At 35.8% G+C, this 14,354-nt stretch overlaps 2 protein-coding genes across 2 annotated transcripts; one reads left to right on the forward strand and one right to left on the reverse strand.

The window, feature by feature from the left end:
- The first annotated feature begins 713 nt into the window (after nt 1–713).
- LOC112799954 (AP2-like ethylene-responsive transcription factor AIL6) lies at nt 714–6,261 on the forward strand. The gene is made up of 9 exons (XM_025841968.3): nt 714–1,454; nt 1,568–2,147; nt 2,428–2,510; nt 4,082–4,090; nt 4,228–4,316; nt 4,892–4,965; nt 5,057–5,107; nt 5,235–5,311; nt 5,443–6,261. Exons 1-9 carry the CDS (start codon nt 1,319–1,321, stop codon nt 5,907–5,909), a joined length of 1,566 nt encoding a protein of 521 aa, XP_025697753.1. The 5' UTR covers nt 714–1,318; the 3' UTR covers nt 5,910–6,261.
- A 2,056-nt stretch (nt 6,262–8,317) lies between these two features.
- On the reverse strand, nt 8,318–13,347 carry LOC112799955 (receptor-like cytosolic serine/threonine-protein kinase RBK1). The gene is made up of 8 exons (XM_025841969.2): nt 13,080–13,347; nt 12,369–12,860; nt 10,262–10,519; nt 9,689–9,840; nt 9,523–9,602; nt 9,294–9,432; nt 8,982–9,131; nt 8,318–8,772 (listed from the first exon to the last, which is right to left on the reverse strand). Exons 2-8 carry the CDS (start codon nt 12,832–12,834, stop codon nt 8,614–8,616), a joined length of 1,404 nt encoding a protein of 467 aa, XP_025697754.1. The 5' UTR covers nt 12,835–12,860; nt 13,080–13,347; the 3' UTR covers nt 8,318–8,613.
- Between the last annotated feature and the right edge of the window lie 1,007 nt (nt 13,348–14,354).

Consider the following 14,354-nt stretch of genomic DNA (forward strand, 5'->3'; position numbering starts at 1 on the left):
CTTAAATAATTCATTATGAAATATATCAATGTATGTATGATAATTTTTTTTATTTGTAAGGATCTCAAGTAAAAAAATTGCTAAAATTATATATAATTAGTAATTAAAAAAAAAAGAAAAAATAAGACAAACAAATCAACTCGTTTAATTTAACTGATTAACTCAAACAAATCAAATTGAATTAATATTTTTTTAAATAAATTAAAATATAAACCAACTCATTTTTTTAATTTTAACTCGCCATTCATAACGAGTTCACTAGAACTTGCCTGTCAATTCATGTGAGAATTCTACAATTAAATAAGAAGCAATTAAATATGGTGTAGTAATAATAGTGCTCAATTTTTTTCTTATGGCATTCTAAATGGACTTTCTATTCCAATAAACCCATTAATACAAGGAATCAGTGGACTTAAAATTAAAGGAATAAGAACAAAACAAGATAAGTAGTCAAAGGAACAAGTCGATATTAAGAGAGTTAAGACTTAAGAGTTTGAATTTCGCTTTTGCTTTTGCTTTTGTTATTGCCACTCCCTAACTCCTTCCGCGGGAGCTGCATGTAAGACAAGTGTGTGAAACGCAACACCGTTTTTTTTTTTATTTAATTTTCCAATTTTTTTCTCCCGAACGAAAAGCGGGAGGGCATTATGGTAAAAAAAATGATTTTGGAAACTAACCCTAAGAAACAAATTCTTCAATTTTCCGCCAGCCCGGATGTTTCGCGACCCTGCCTTGAGACAATTTTTCTTCACCGCAGAGCCTAAAGTCGTTTCTCTTGGTTTTATTTTTTTCATTTTTGTTCACATTTTCTTACCCCTCTCTCTCTCTCTTTCTCCGCTCTCTATAACTCACTCACCCCAGTCGCTCAGCTTTTGCGCTGAAACTCTTGCTCTTATATAACTCCACTCAACATCACTCCCTTCTCTTCTTTCCCTTTCTCTCTTACACCCTCAGAACTGAAACCGAAGCTTCATTAATGACCTTGCATGCATTCGTTTCTCACTATCTTCTCCTCCTCTTCTCTCCAATCACCTAAACCACACATTATTGTTTCTACTATTTCCTTATTTAAAATACCAATAATAATACGATAGTGTAACCCGCATGGATAAGTAGCTTTCGTCAAAGAAGTAACGCCTACATACCTTCACAGAAGAACATCATTTCCTTCCTTATACTCTGCACCATCTTTTGCTGCTTTCCGGTTCCTAAAATTCTAAATACATTAAAATCTGTATTACTATAACAAAGTCTTGATCTGTGTGTGGCTTTTACTGAGAAGAAAGAAAGAGTAAGTGAGCAAAACAAACACATCGAAATGGCTCGTGCAACTAACTGGCTATCGTTTTCGCTTTCTCCAATGGAAATGCTAAGGACATCCGAGCCACAGTTTCCCCAATACGACGCCGCTTCAGCCACCACCAACTACTTCGTAGATAACTTCTACGCCAACGGTAATTACTAATTACTAATTAACTAATTAATCACGCCATCATATGCAATTAACCATACACTGAAAGCTAAGCTAACACTTCTGTCTTATTAATCTTTTTTTTTTTTGGTGCAGGTTGGGGGAACCAGGGGAAGGAACAGCAACCGCACGGCATGGTGGAGCAGTCGCTATTTATGACGAGCTACGTGGACTCGTCGCAGAACCTCAGTCACGCGCCGTCGCATGCTGCGGCGACGACTGTGGTGCCGAAGCTGGAGGATTTTCTCGGCGATTCGTCGTCGTCGATGATGCGATACTCCGATAGCCAGACGGAGACGCAGGATTCGTCGCTGACGACGCACATGTACGACCACGGCGGCGCGTACTTCGGCGGCGAGCACCAAGATCTGAAGGCCATTACTGGATTTCAAGCTTTCTCCGGCGCTAACTCGGGGTCTGAGGTGGACGACTCAGCCTCCATCGGTAGGGCGCAGCACGGCGGTGGGAACGAGTTCGGAACTCGCTCCGTTGATTCCTCCGGGAACGAGCTGGCGTTCTCCAACGGCGGCGCTGCCGCTACCGCTACCGGAGCTTTGTCACTAGGCGTAGCGCAGAGTTCGGCGGAGAAGGCCGTCGTAGTATCCGATTCCGATAGTTCGAAGAAGATCGTCGATACATTTGGCCAGCGAACTTCAATTTACAGAGGAGTCACTAGGTAGCAACGATTTTCAGTTTCCATAAATTAAATATTTATTTATTTATTTAATATTACTTATCATTTATTATTATTGTTGTTGAAATGGATGGTTATCTCTTTTTCACTCTGAAAGGATCTTTTGGCGTGTTGGGAATATTGGGAATGTGATTAAGTTATTAACCATAGTGTAAATGAGGTCAAGGGGTCATGAATTTCTAGCATTCCATGTTCGATTATTTTTATTCTAATGTCTGTATTTTTGTACTAATAAACTTTGTCATTTGTATTTTGATTTCAGACACCGATGGACTGGTAGATATGAAGCGCATCTATGGGATAACAGCTGTAGAAGAGAGGGTCAGGCCAGAAAAGGGCGTCAAGGTTGCACTCTCTCTCTCTCTCTATATCTGTCATTTTATTTAATTATTTTTTGAGATAATACTAAGAAGAAAATGAATTTGAAAAATTAGAATATATGTATGCAGTAGTGAAATTTTGATAGGGGGATGATACTGTGCACTGAAAAGTGGGTTGCATGCATTGAAGGGTGCATTAATGGTCGAGAGTGTGGTAGGACACCTGGGTTTCTTTCACAACACAGTCTATTTTATGATTGACTGATGTTGTTATTGTTATGTTATGTGTGGGGGGAGTATAGGAAGTATATTTTTACATTTTTATTACATGTACCAATGATAGCTAGCTCCTACACTACACACATAGAGTAGTAGTAGTAGTAATAGTACTTGTGACTTAACTGTGTTGTTTTGCTTCCTTTCATTTCAATTGATTTGATCCAATGTGCCGCCATTTTGCCCCATGTGATTCGGGTGCCTCTGATTTCCCTGTCTCCTTAGACATCGATACATATTTTCAGAGAAGACTAATAATCTAAATCTCGCTCTCATTCTCTCTCCTCTCTCTTTGTGTACCCTTTTCATGGCTAATATCTATCCATCCATCAAGAGTCATAAATCTTGTTGTTCTGTTCTGGGTAGGGAGAGGAGTGGGGACTTTAACTTTTGCTTTTGCTTTCACACTTGGTGTGCCAGTGAAAGCTGGGTTTGACCACATCACCAATCAGCCACCATATTGAAAATTTTGTACTTTCTTTTTTTTTTTTTACTTGCATTGAGATGGTTGTGGTGGTGGAGTGTTCACTATGCTTAGCTAGCTGAAAGGCTTTCTTTCTTGACAGTGGGTCTGGCATATCTCTGATTAATAATGTCCTCTTCTATCTTAATTGGTTCTGAATTGAACTCACGGGATTTCTTAGATCTTGTGTGTACTAGAGACAAATAACAATTAAATAAATATTGTAAATGAGTCACTTTATTGCAAGATAGATATGCGGAGAGAAAAAGGAAGGCCAGAAAGTGATGATGTCTAATTGTCTATAGTCTCTTTCTAATGTGAAATAGGCAATTCGGTGTTCCTTTTTTTCATTCTATGTGGCCGGGATTTCTGATATGTCTTTGAAAATGTGGGCTATGTACCTAGTGGGATTTTTTAAAATTATGCCAAAAGGGAAAAACTACAAGATTATAAACTAATGATTATTGTTAATAGTTTTCAACTTTTTGGTACAATTAAAATTCGTCTCGTCCTTGTACTTAGAAAAGAGGGTGGGGTACATGGATCTCATGCAATGATGTGGAATTGCATAGTCGTTTTGATCCATCAGTATAGCTACCTAAAATGGTGGTGAAAGAGAGAGAGAGAGAGAGAGAGAGAGAAAAGTAAGTAAAAAAAAAAAGGATGCTTGTGCGCATGCATCGTGGCATTTTGGCAAGCATAGGATCTCTTTTTTTGCTTGGTCCTTCTCTTTTTTGCAAGAATAGTAATTTTTTTGCTGATAATTTTGACTATTACATAATCTAATGTTTTGATATTCTTGGCTTATGTCCTTGCATATGAAACGTGACTTGGTGCATCTCTGGCTGCCACTACAGTCTACTTGGGTAAGAAAAGCTTCCTGTAAAAATTCTACTCGTTCAACCTATATTAAGCTTTTGCACAGTTATATATACATTGTTTTAAGATATGGTAGTTTTTTTTCTGAAACTTATTAGTAAATTATTATCATGGTTATCATCAGGTGGATATGACAAAGAAGAAAAGGCCGCGAGAGCTTATGATTTGGCAGCTTTAAAGTATTGGGGTCCCACTGCTACCACCAACTTCCCTGTAAGGGTCACTTCCTTGTGTATTATGCTTTTGATCCTTTCTTAGTTGCTTTGTGTGCATGAAATGATCCTACGTTTATAGCTGAAAGGAACCTTGCTTGTTGAGATGGGACTAAAGGTTTAGCTATTCTATTAAAGTAATAATGTTTAATTCATATTCATTTATCTGAGTACGTATGAGCATATACATATGCTTCGCATGCTCAATCTTTTTGCTAAAGTGGATCTAAGTAATTGGCTGTTGTCAAAGGAATATGCTTTACTTGCATTGGTAAGTAAAAAGTTGAGGCTAAGGTGCCAAGAAAAGTGCATTTAGGATTTTCTGGTCAATTTGTGAAGGTATAACAACAAAAATAATTAAAAATAAAAAGAAAGCAGAGGAGGCTTGGCCAAGGGACTAATTATATATACAAAACTATATAGAAATATTTTATGCAACTATTTTATGTACGTCAGTTCTATGCATGAGTGGAAATAATATATCTTTAATAAATAATAATTCGGGGTTTACTTGGTAACTTGAACTGGCAAGTTGCAGCATTTGCTTATTAATTATTTCTACCTCTTATTCCATAGGTTTCCAATTACCCAAAGGAACTGGAGGAGATGAAACATGTAACAAAGCAAGAATTCATTGCATCACTGAGAAGGTTTGTCTGCTTTGGCCTGTTGAATTTGAAACACTATATTATAACTATACTTATATGTGGGTACTGAAATACGTGACTATCTTTTTTGCAGGAAAAGTAGTGGCTTTTCCAGGGGAGCTTCCATATACAGAGGTGTGACAAGGTATGGAATTTCAAATGACTCAACATCATCTTTCATTTGATATCATTGTAGAGAATAATACATGTACTCATCTTTTCTCCTATACTTTGGTCCTATATCTTATGCTTATTTCCAATTAATCCTGCAGGCATCACCAACAAGGTAGGTGGCAAGCAAGAATTGGTCGTGTTGCCGGAAACAAAGATCTTTACTTGGGAACATTTGGTAAGTATTTAACCTTCATTTTCCATTGTGTTCCTGTGTTAACAAAGATGATTATTCAAATTGCTGAGTTTCATATACTATATGCTGATCTTATGTTATCACTTAATCCTTTTCTTATTTATGGTTGACAGCAACTGAAGAGGAAGCTGCTGAGGCATATGATATAGCAGCTATAAAGTTCCGAGGTGCAAATGCAGTAACCAACTTTGAGATGAGCAGGTACGATGTTGATGCCATAATGAAGAGCTCTCTTCCTGTTGGCGGCGCGGCGAAACGCTTGAAACTCTCCCTAGAATCAGAGCAGAAGTCTGCTATCAACGCCATCACCACCGGCCAGCAGCAACAACCAGTGTGTGCAAACATGAGTGGCAGCAATATCAACTTCTCATCAACCATACATCAGCCAATTGCTTCCATCCCCTGCCGAATCCCATATGATTCCGCGCCAGCTTATTATCACCACAACCTCTTCCACCATTTCCACCCCACTAACGGTGTAGAAACCGCCGTAACTTCTGCCAATGCCGCCGGACTGACTGCACCACCAGTGGCTGCAGCAGCACCTGAGTTCTTCATATGGCCTCCCCAGTCCTATTGAGTATTAATAATGACCTGATCAAACTAGTAGTTATCTTTCGCTAATTTTAATTTTCTGCTAACAAATCAAGAAGCTATAGTCACTGGCCGCACAATTTAGCTGACCCGGTTCAAAATTCCCCATCTATAATTAACCCTTCAGCTGCTAAGTAAACATAGATAAGAGGTTTAATTTTGTGGTAGTCTTAATTAGTTACAGTAGGAAGGTGGGTTATGTAACTAAATTTACTCAAATTTGAGGAATATTTTGAGTTGTGCATTATTATATGGTTTTGCACAAGAATTCCTGTATAATTCTCCTCTTAACATGCAGCGGTACTGCAGTAGTATCAGTTTGATCGTCCTTGTCTAAATTATTACCAACTTTGTTTAGCCTTTTCTCGTCACTGACTATTCGTTTTATACATTTTTAACATTCCGCAAACATTTTCCCCATGAATTCTTAAAATATAGAAACCAAGATTTACTTAATTAATTATCCTGCGATCAAACCTTGCTACTGTACCTCGAGCAATTTTCTTCAGCGAAAAAAAAAAGGTGGTGGTATTTATCGCACTAAAAACTTAACATTAAATTCGCGGTATAAATCTCGACGGCAGTAGGCTAGCTATATTTGACGTTTCTCAACCTATTAAGAGATGTTATAATGGTTTTTTCTTCGTGAAACTGACCCCTATTGTCATATGTGCTAAAAAAGTCATGCTACTAATAATTGATTGGGTGTCATGTTTCACAAGAAACTAGAAAATCAAAATGAATATGAATATAGAGAAATGTTTTTCAAAAGAAAAAATATAGGGTATCAATATGTTATTTGCCAACTTATTGCTAACAATAATTAATTATTATATTTTAAATATATGTATAAAGATATACATTCATAAAGAAAAAATATAGGGTATTAATATGTTATTTGTCAACTTATTGCTAACAATAATTAATTATTATATTTTAAACATATGTATAAAGATATACATTCATAAAAAATATTTTTATTAGACACATCCACAAAGACACTTCCATTAAACACAGTAATAAACAAAAGTTGGCATAAGTTGACAAAAATGCTGTTGGTAATGTAACCGAATTGTTTTCAAAATTGAGCAATTACCTTAAAATATCTCAAAGATGCATGAGTGGATGTTGGAAGCATCACCCTCCAAAATGATTCGTCAATAGTCTCTCTTCCAAGCAAAGTTAATTCTTTCTTTGTTCTCTCACCGCCATGAGGTCCACCCTTTGAGCTCCATTTGGTGTTTGTGCATGTTCCAGTTCAATGAATTCATTGTCTTCACTAGTTCTGAATAAAATAATAAAACTAGTTTAAGCGTGGATAGATCCAGAAGTCACAGCAAGGGGTGCAAAAACTGATGCAATTAATTTATTCATAACGAGACGTATATATGTGAACAAAAGAGTAGTTCGAGTTTAAACTTACAATGTAATATGACACTGCTACACATATATAATGTATACATATTTCTGAAATTTCGGTGGCCCTCTAGATCGTCTCTGGTGCTAAGAATAAATAACTAAATATCATTCACTCAAGAAGTGTAACAGTTTAGTTCTTTTTTCTTTTGTTTTTGGTCAGTGGCGCGGTTCAAAATGGGTCATAATTTAGTTAAAATAAATTTGAGTATGGGCTGGCAAAAAAGCTCAAGGAGTCTGTTTCTTGATAGTCTGCAAAGCTACATGACTTCATGGCCCATGAAGACACACTTTTTTAATAGACCCTGCTGCTTACGTACAATATTGGAAATGTGGCTACTTGTGGGGGGAGTTTTGCGTGATGAATATGCTGTTTTACGGTTGCAGACTTGCAGTGCTATGGATGGGGACTTTGTCATGGCTTACCTATTTCCCAAGAATCATTGGGAAAGAAGTTCATGATAATCAACTAAAAAATATGAATATTGGATATGTCGAATGTTCATTTCACTAGGTGTGCAGATGGTTATTCTAATATTAAGATGTAGGTGGATAATTTGGAGGTGTAATGTATTTTAATTTAATTGATAGTTGTTTATGTTGTTCAAAAAAATTATTAATTACCTAACATAACCTTTTTATTTAACAAGACCTAATATTAACTCTCAATCATGAAGATAAAAAAGAAGAAATGTCAAAGGCAAGTGTTTATTGTAGCGCGACAGGGGATTGCATCTATCTTCAGAGATATTTACATAAGACGGATAATACTTGGTCAATTTTCAACGTTTATCCATGTCAGCACGTTATACTTTTTCTAATTTCTTTTCATTTATTTAATGAGGCCTTAGCTTTGGCTAAGATGGTCCAATTTTTAAATGACATTTCCTCTATGCCTAAATGGTTGTGGACTATGATACATTGACTCTTTCTTTTTATTGCTAGTATTATTCTTCCATAACTACTGAAGGAGAAAGGGAAACACAAGGGGCAATTTGATTGATAGGTGAGATTCATGTAGAGCTTGCACAGCTGAGTCAAAATAGTTACAAACACTCCTGTGCATGAACATAGTGCTCACAAAAGCCGAAACCATGGTTGCTTGGGTTATCTTCTGACTACAATTCCATGCCAAATTACAATCCTACTAAAAGCTTGAAGAAAAACACAAGCTTGTGCATTTTGGATTCAGCTGTACACACTGCTAAAATGGCTATTCCATACATAGCCTTCATTAACATTTATATGCGCAGGTTAAAACAACAAATCAAGCATCACTCATTGATTAACTCCCTATGGCGGTTGAGATCCTTCAAGTAACTAGAGCAAGTATAGTCCTCAAGGTCACATGCCTCTAACAAGAGTGATCTTGTTGCTGGTGAGTTTTGTTTGAGTTCAATAGCTGCTACTTCACCCTTGAGTAAGGGTACAACCTATTGTTATAGCAAGAACACATCATAATTGAGATTTGAAATACTAGTTACTGCTCCAGTTCACTTTTTTCTTTAATTGCCACAAAATGGTACATCTTAGATAACATTGATCCTAGGATGTACCAAAAAGTGACTGCAAGGTATAAAAAAAGAACAGGGGAGTAACTAAATCAGGTGAATGAGGAAATGAGTGCTGATTTTTTTCTTACCTGATTCATGAATGGTCTCTTGGAGGATATCTGGTGGACACACAAGGAAGCTGTTACCATGGCATGCTTCATTTCAATAGGATCATATTCCCCTTCTAATCTGGGGTCTGCTATTTCCGTCACATTCATTGTATCCAGCAGTGGCTTAGCCTGACAAAACAATAGTATATCATTCTTATTTTGTCCTTCTCATAATTAAATAGAATATGTAATCTTTGAGCAAAATTGAGAGTTATAAACATCTTAATCCCTTGGTGTTCGAATTTCAATTAGGATCTTCCACAAGATATAAAAGGGGCTACTAAGACTTACCCAGATCACAAGGCTTTGCCTACTATCTGAATCGACAGCACGACGACCAGTTATGATCTCCAGTAACAAAACCCCAAATGCAAATACATCAGTCTTCTCATCCACAACTCCATGCATGAAGTACTCTGGAGCCAAATACCTACAGCCATTGATGCAACCAAGTGTTTTAGATAATGAAGTTACAATAAGAAAACATGTTAAGAGCTAAACTTGAGGCTGCAATACTAACCCAAATGTGCCTTCTATTGGGAAGACAACGTGGTGAGCCCAATTAGTTGGAAGCCACTTTGCCAATCCAAAATCTGAAATCTGAAGTTTATCACAGAAGCTATTAATGGTTAGAAAAAATACTTAACATGAAAGCCAAGAACTTATTTAGACTACTATGAAAGTACCTCCGCTTCATAATTTTCATTGAGTAGTATGTTAGAGGCTTTGATATCCCTATGAATGATTCTTCTAGGACAATCTTGATGCAGATACTGCAACCCTTCTGCCACTCCAATGGAGACCTTGAACCTTGTCTTCCACTCCAAGCATTCAGAACCTGACATGTTGAACACCTCTTAATTTGCAAGCAACTTTTATCTATTGATGTCACTTTCTGATACATCTTTGGATATCAAAATACAATTGTGGAAAAAAGGTGATAATGGCAAGATAAATGACAATGGATGGATAAACAGAGAAGTGCAAGACCAAGAAATGAGAAGGATGTTGTATTTGGTAAGCACTTCAAAAAAAAAAGGGACAAGAAGACAAAGACAAAACAGAAAAGTTGTATCTTTGTTCTTGTCTCCAATTTTTCAGTAGACAGACAATTGAACAAAATATTGTTTTAAATAAGGACATTTATATGTTTCTGTATTCATCTCTTTCTCCACAGAGTTGTATCCCAGATGTTCTTGATATTTTAGTCTTGAGACGGATATCAAACGAGTTCCAAGTGATGAATGCATCAAACCCACCAAAGAGCAACGAAGAAAGGCTGCCATGTGGAGCATATTCTAGTACAAAGTAGTGACCGCGTTCAATCCCAAACCCAACAAGGCGTGTTGCATTTGGGTGGTTTATGTGTGCAATGATCCCAAGTTCTGTCAAGAAATCACCAGCTCTGTCCCCAGCATCCTTGGCATTCTTCATTAGTCTCTTGACTGCTATAACTTTCCCATCAGGTAGGTGCCCTTTGTACACTTCTGCATGGCCACCTTTACCAACCAGGTTCTCTGTGCAACCAAAAGTTCCAAGAATTAGAACAAAAGAAAAGTCAAGTTATGATGTAAATTGCTATGTAACTGTTTCTGATCTTATTAAGGATTGAGGAATATTCAATTTATTTTTGGTAGATAAGGAAAATATTCAAATAATCAAATATTCAAAAGTCACCAATATTTATTGGATTTAAACTTTGACTTATAAGCATAATAAATTTAAGTTGGATTGATGATATGGGGGCAAAATCTAGTTGAACTCTTTTCAATTCTAATGCTGAAGGATTCTAGGCTCTGAGACTGGCTTCTTATTCAAACCATTTGTCAACGGTTTTTCATTAAAATTATTTCATTAATTGACTAATAGTGGGTATTTTATTAAATACTCCTACATACGAAACATATTGCGAAATTGGGTCAAAAATAAAGGCTACAAATTTGATATACCTATTTGTATTTTAGTGAGGCTGCTTTCATTGCTAGTCTACTATTTTGCTATATGACCATCTTTTCTGCGTAATTTAACTAATTTGTAACAGTAGTGTGAACATTTTTTCAACGTAGGTTGATAGAACAAGACCAGAATAAATAATTATCTGCATAATAATTATAAATTTTATGAATTACGTGGTATGTTTTTAATGTATGATTATGATTATTCCGGATCAATATTTATTTGAAATGGATAAAAGTCATAATCATATGTATTAATTTCTTCAACTACTACCATTCAAAATCAATTCCTAAACGAGAGTATCCCCACACTGCAGGGTGAGTTTGAAAGAAAGAACCTCATATACCAACCCTTTACGTCCCCAATTAATGAACGTTTTGGAAGACATGAGAAGACAAAGTTAGTAGGCCGTGTCACTGACAAAATTATGGCCAATTCATTGATAAAAATCAAAAGAGGAGGGTTCACTCTTCAAAATCTTATAATTGACAACAGATATGTCTCTTTTAAAAGGACACAATGCCCAAGCCCGAAGGCCAACAGTGGGACAATTTATGACTGCTGGTAGCCGAAAGCACCATCAAGGACCACGCCTGTGTTTTGTTACTGTCAGAAACAGCATCCTCCCCAAGCACTTTCCCAAGGGAAAATAAAAATATAAAAATGTTTGCTTTTTCATGTTTTATTTACATGTTAATAACCTATAGCAATGATCAAACTCACAATCGAATCTAATTAATCTAACTATAAAAAGATAGTATTAGATTTAGCTTTTATAAAGAGCAGTGTTAAATGAATCTAAGAGGTGTGAAAGAAGGGACCCATGATCAGTTTTGTGTCCTTGTCTAGCAGAAAAGGGAACCCTATGCTTTTTGGTCAAAAAGTCGTCTACTATTTCTCCCAACTCCCAAGTTTGGCAGTAAGCACCTAATCAACTCCCCAACCTCATGGCGCTGCTGACCCTTTCAACCATAATAACCATATAATTTCTCTCAACCTCCCCAAAATTAGCAAAATTTTAAATATATTTAATTCATTAAAAATGTAAAACTTTTATTAGTAGCAATTAGCATTCTTTTTACTTCTAGCTCCAATTATAACTAATTATTAACCAAATTCTAATAATAATAATAATAATAACAACAACAAATACTTTTGGGGTAAATTTCATATTCCTTGTACCAAAAATGAAAGAAGGCAGAAAGTTTTTGCATATTCTGAAGTCTTAAAGTCTCAAACAAGTGGTAAAATTATTCCCTCCTTTTTATTCATCTACACCAAATTTGCTACTATCAGCAAAATCACTTACAACTTTGCAAGTTGAAACTAGTCATCAAGCATAAATAAAAGTAAAGGAAAATGTAAAACGAAAATAAGCGACGGAAATAGAAAGTAGCAAGTTCTGCTAACCTGGGTTGAAATCGTTAGTTGCAGCTGCGAGTTCCGCGTAATCGAAGTTCCTCCAAGAAGGCTTCGTCGGAATAACACCTATGTCGATGCTATCTTCGGCGCTTCGAATCCGAGCCAGTTTCTTAGCAAAACCCTTCCTCGTGATTTCGTTCCCCGCAGAGAGCAGAGGAATCGTCGTCAATTTCTTAACGCTCTTGAACTTGAAAACGTCGATCATCGTCTTCCACTGCTGCAAGTTGCTCTCCTTCGAATTCGTTTTTCTCAGCGCCGCCGCTGCCACCGCTGGCGGCGGCGGAAGCGGAAGCGGAAGCTTCTCCGGGGAGAAGGAGCTGCTGCTGCTGCTGCTGGTAGTGGTGGAGTCGGATTCTGTTTCAGAAACAGGAGCTTCCATTACACATCTCGGAGATGCGTCGTCGTCGCTAGAAAACTCTCTTCCGTTATCGCTTTTCGAATCCATTCTCTTCATCTTTCTTCTTCTGCGTCCGCTTCTCTCTGCATAAACAACAAAACGCACCGTTTAAAACAGTTACAGAAAACAAGGAGGGAAAAGAAAATACGTATTCATTCATATCTTAAAAAAATAATAATAATAAAATGATATATTTTTGTAAATAAAAATCGAAAATAGTAGTCATGAAGGAAAACAAAAACAGAGTAGGCATTCCTTTTTAAACAGGGGAATGAAATGAAAGCATAACATTTATTATTTACTTTCGTTGAGGGTTTAGTGTTGCATGATTGAGAGAAGAAAGAGAGAGAAGTGAGAGAGGGTTGTTGTTGTTGGGAGGTTAAGAAGAAGCATGCAGAGAAAAGGTGGTTTTTATTAGGAGAAAATCCAAAAAAGATATTTGAAATATTTATATGAAGTAATAATATTGCGTGGCCAAAAGAAGCGGTTTTCATTGGTAATGGAAGTGTTGGATAGTGATGCAATCTATGGCTTTGCATTCAAGCTCGTAATTTTTGGCGCAACTAACGCACAAAAGCAAGCACCTCCCAAGTGGGAATTTAAGTGCTATAAAATAAAATAAAATAAAATAAAATCTATGTATGTATGTACTTAATTTCTTTTTCTTCTTTTGGGGGAATGTTTGACCTAGGTAAAAGATTTGGTCTTTCATATGTTCAATATCAAACTTGCGTATTGTGATATGCTTCATCAAAGTTGATTTATTAGGATCCCATTATATTGTTATTGCTTGCACAAGTCACATATTTGTTACTTCCCTCGTTAAACTTTCGGAAGCTTTTGCCAAACACTTAAACATGGAATATTTAGACAATACACATACACAAACACCCAAAATTTACAAAGAGAGGTAATAATACTAATCACAAATAAAAGACATGTTGCATGAGAAACCCTAGCTTAAGGCAAGTTGTGACATTTTTAAGGTACTTTTAGTTTTTCCATAAAGCAATAAGCATATATTTGGTCATTTCTTTTAGTATTTGGTTAAAAAGCATCTTAAGATTAAGGATGAAATGAAAAGGTTTCATCTTTGAATGCATTATATTGTATAAAAACTTAAAGTTTACTTTTTATTTATATATTTTGTTAAGATTTTCTACTTAATTATATATAGGAGGATAATTAGAATAAAGAATTGTGACTCCTGATCATTACTCAATAATATTTGTCATTTTGGTGAAAATTTTATTTTATTTCACATTGTAATAATATACTATATTTATCAATTATTTTCTACTTTAATTTTATCTTCTACATCACACAATTCAAATTAAAGCACAATAAAATATAAAACATTAACAATGTCAACTCTATATGGCCTTTGTGACAAATCATTTAAAATTAGTTTAGTGGAGAATTCAATAATGGAAGTATTTAATGAAATAAAGAGCTTTTAATTAAAGAGATTAAGAGACTGTAATATTTAGTCATCAAAACAAAGAAATTGGAATATTTTATTTTAGAGAAAATGACAAATAGGTCTTTAATATTTTAATCCGTGGATATTTATGTTT

Source organism: Arachis hypogaea, chromosome 5, assembly GCF_003086295.3.
Source record: "Arachis hypogaea cultivar Tifrunner chromosome 5, arahy.Tifrunner.gnm2.J5K5, whole genome shotgun sequence".
Taxonomy (NCBI): Eukaryota; Viridiplantae; Streptophyta; class Magnoliopsida; order Fabales; family Fabaceae; genus Arachis; species Arachis hypogaea.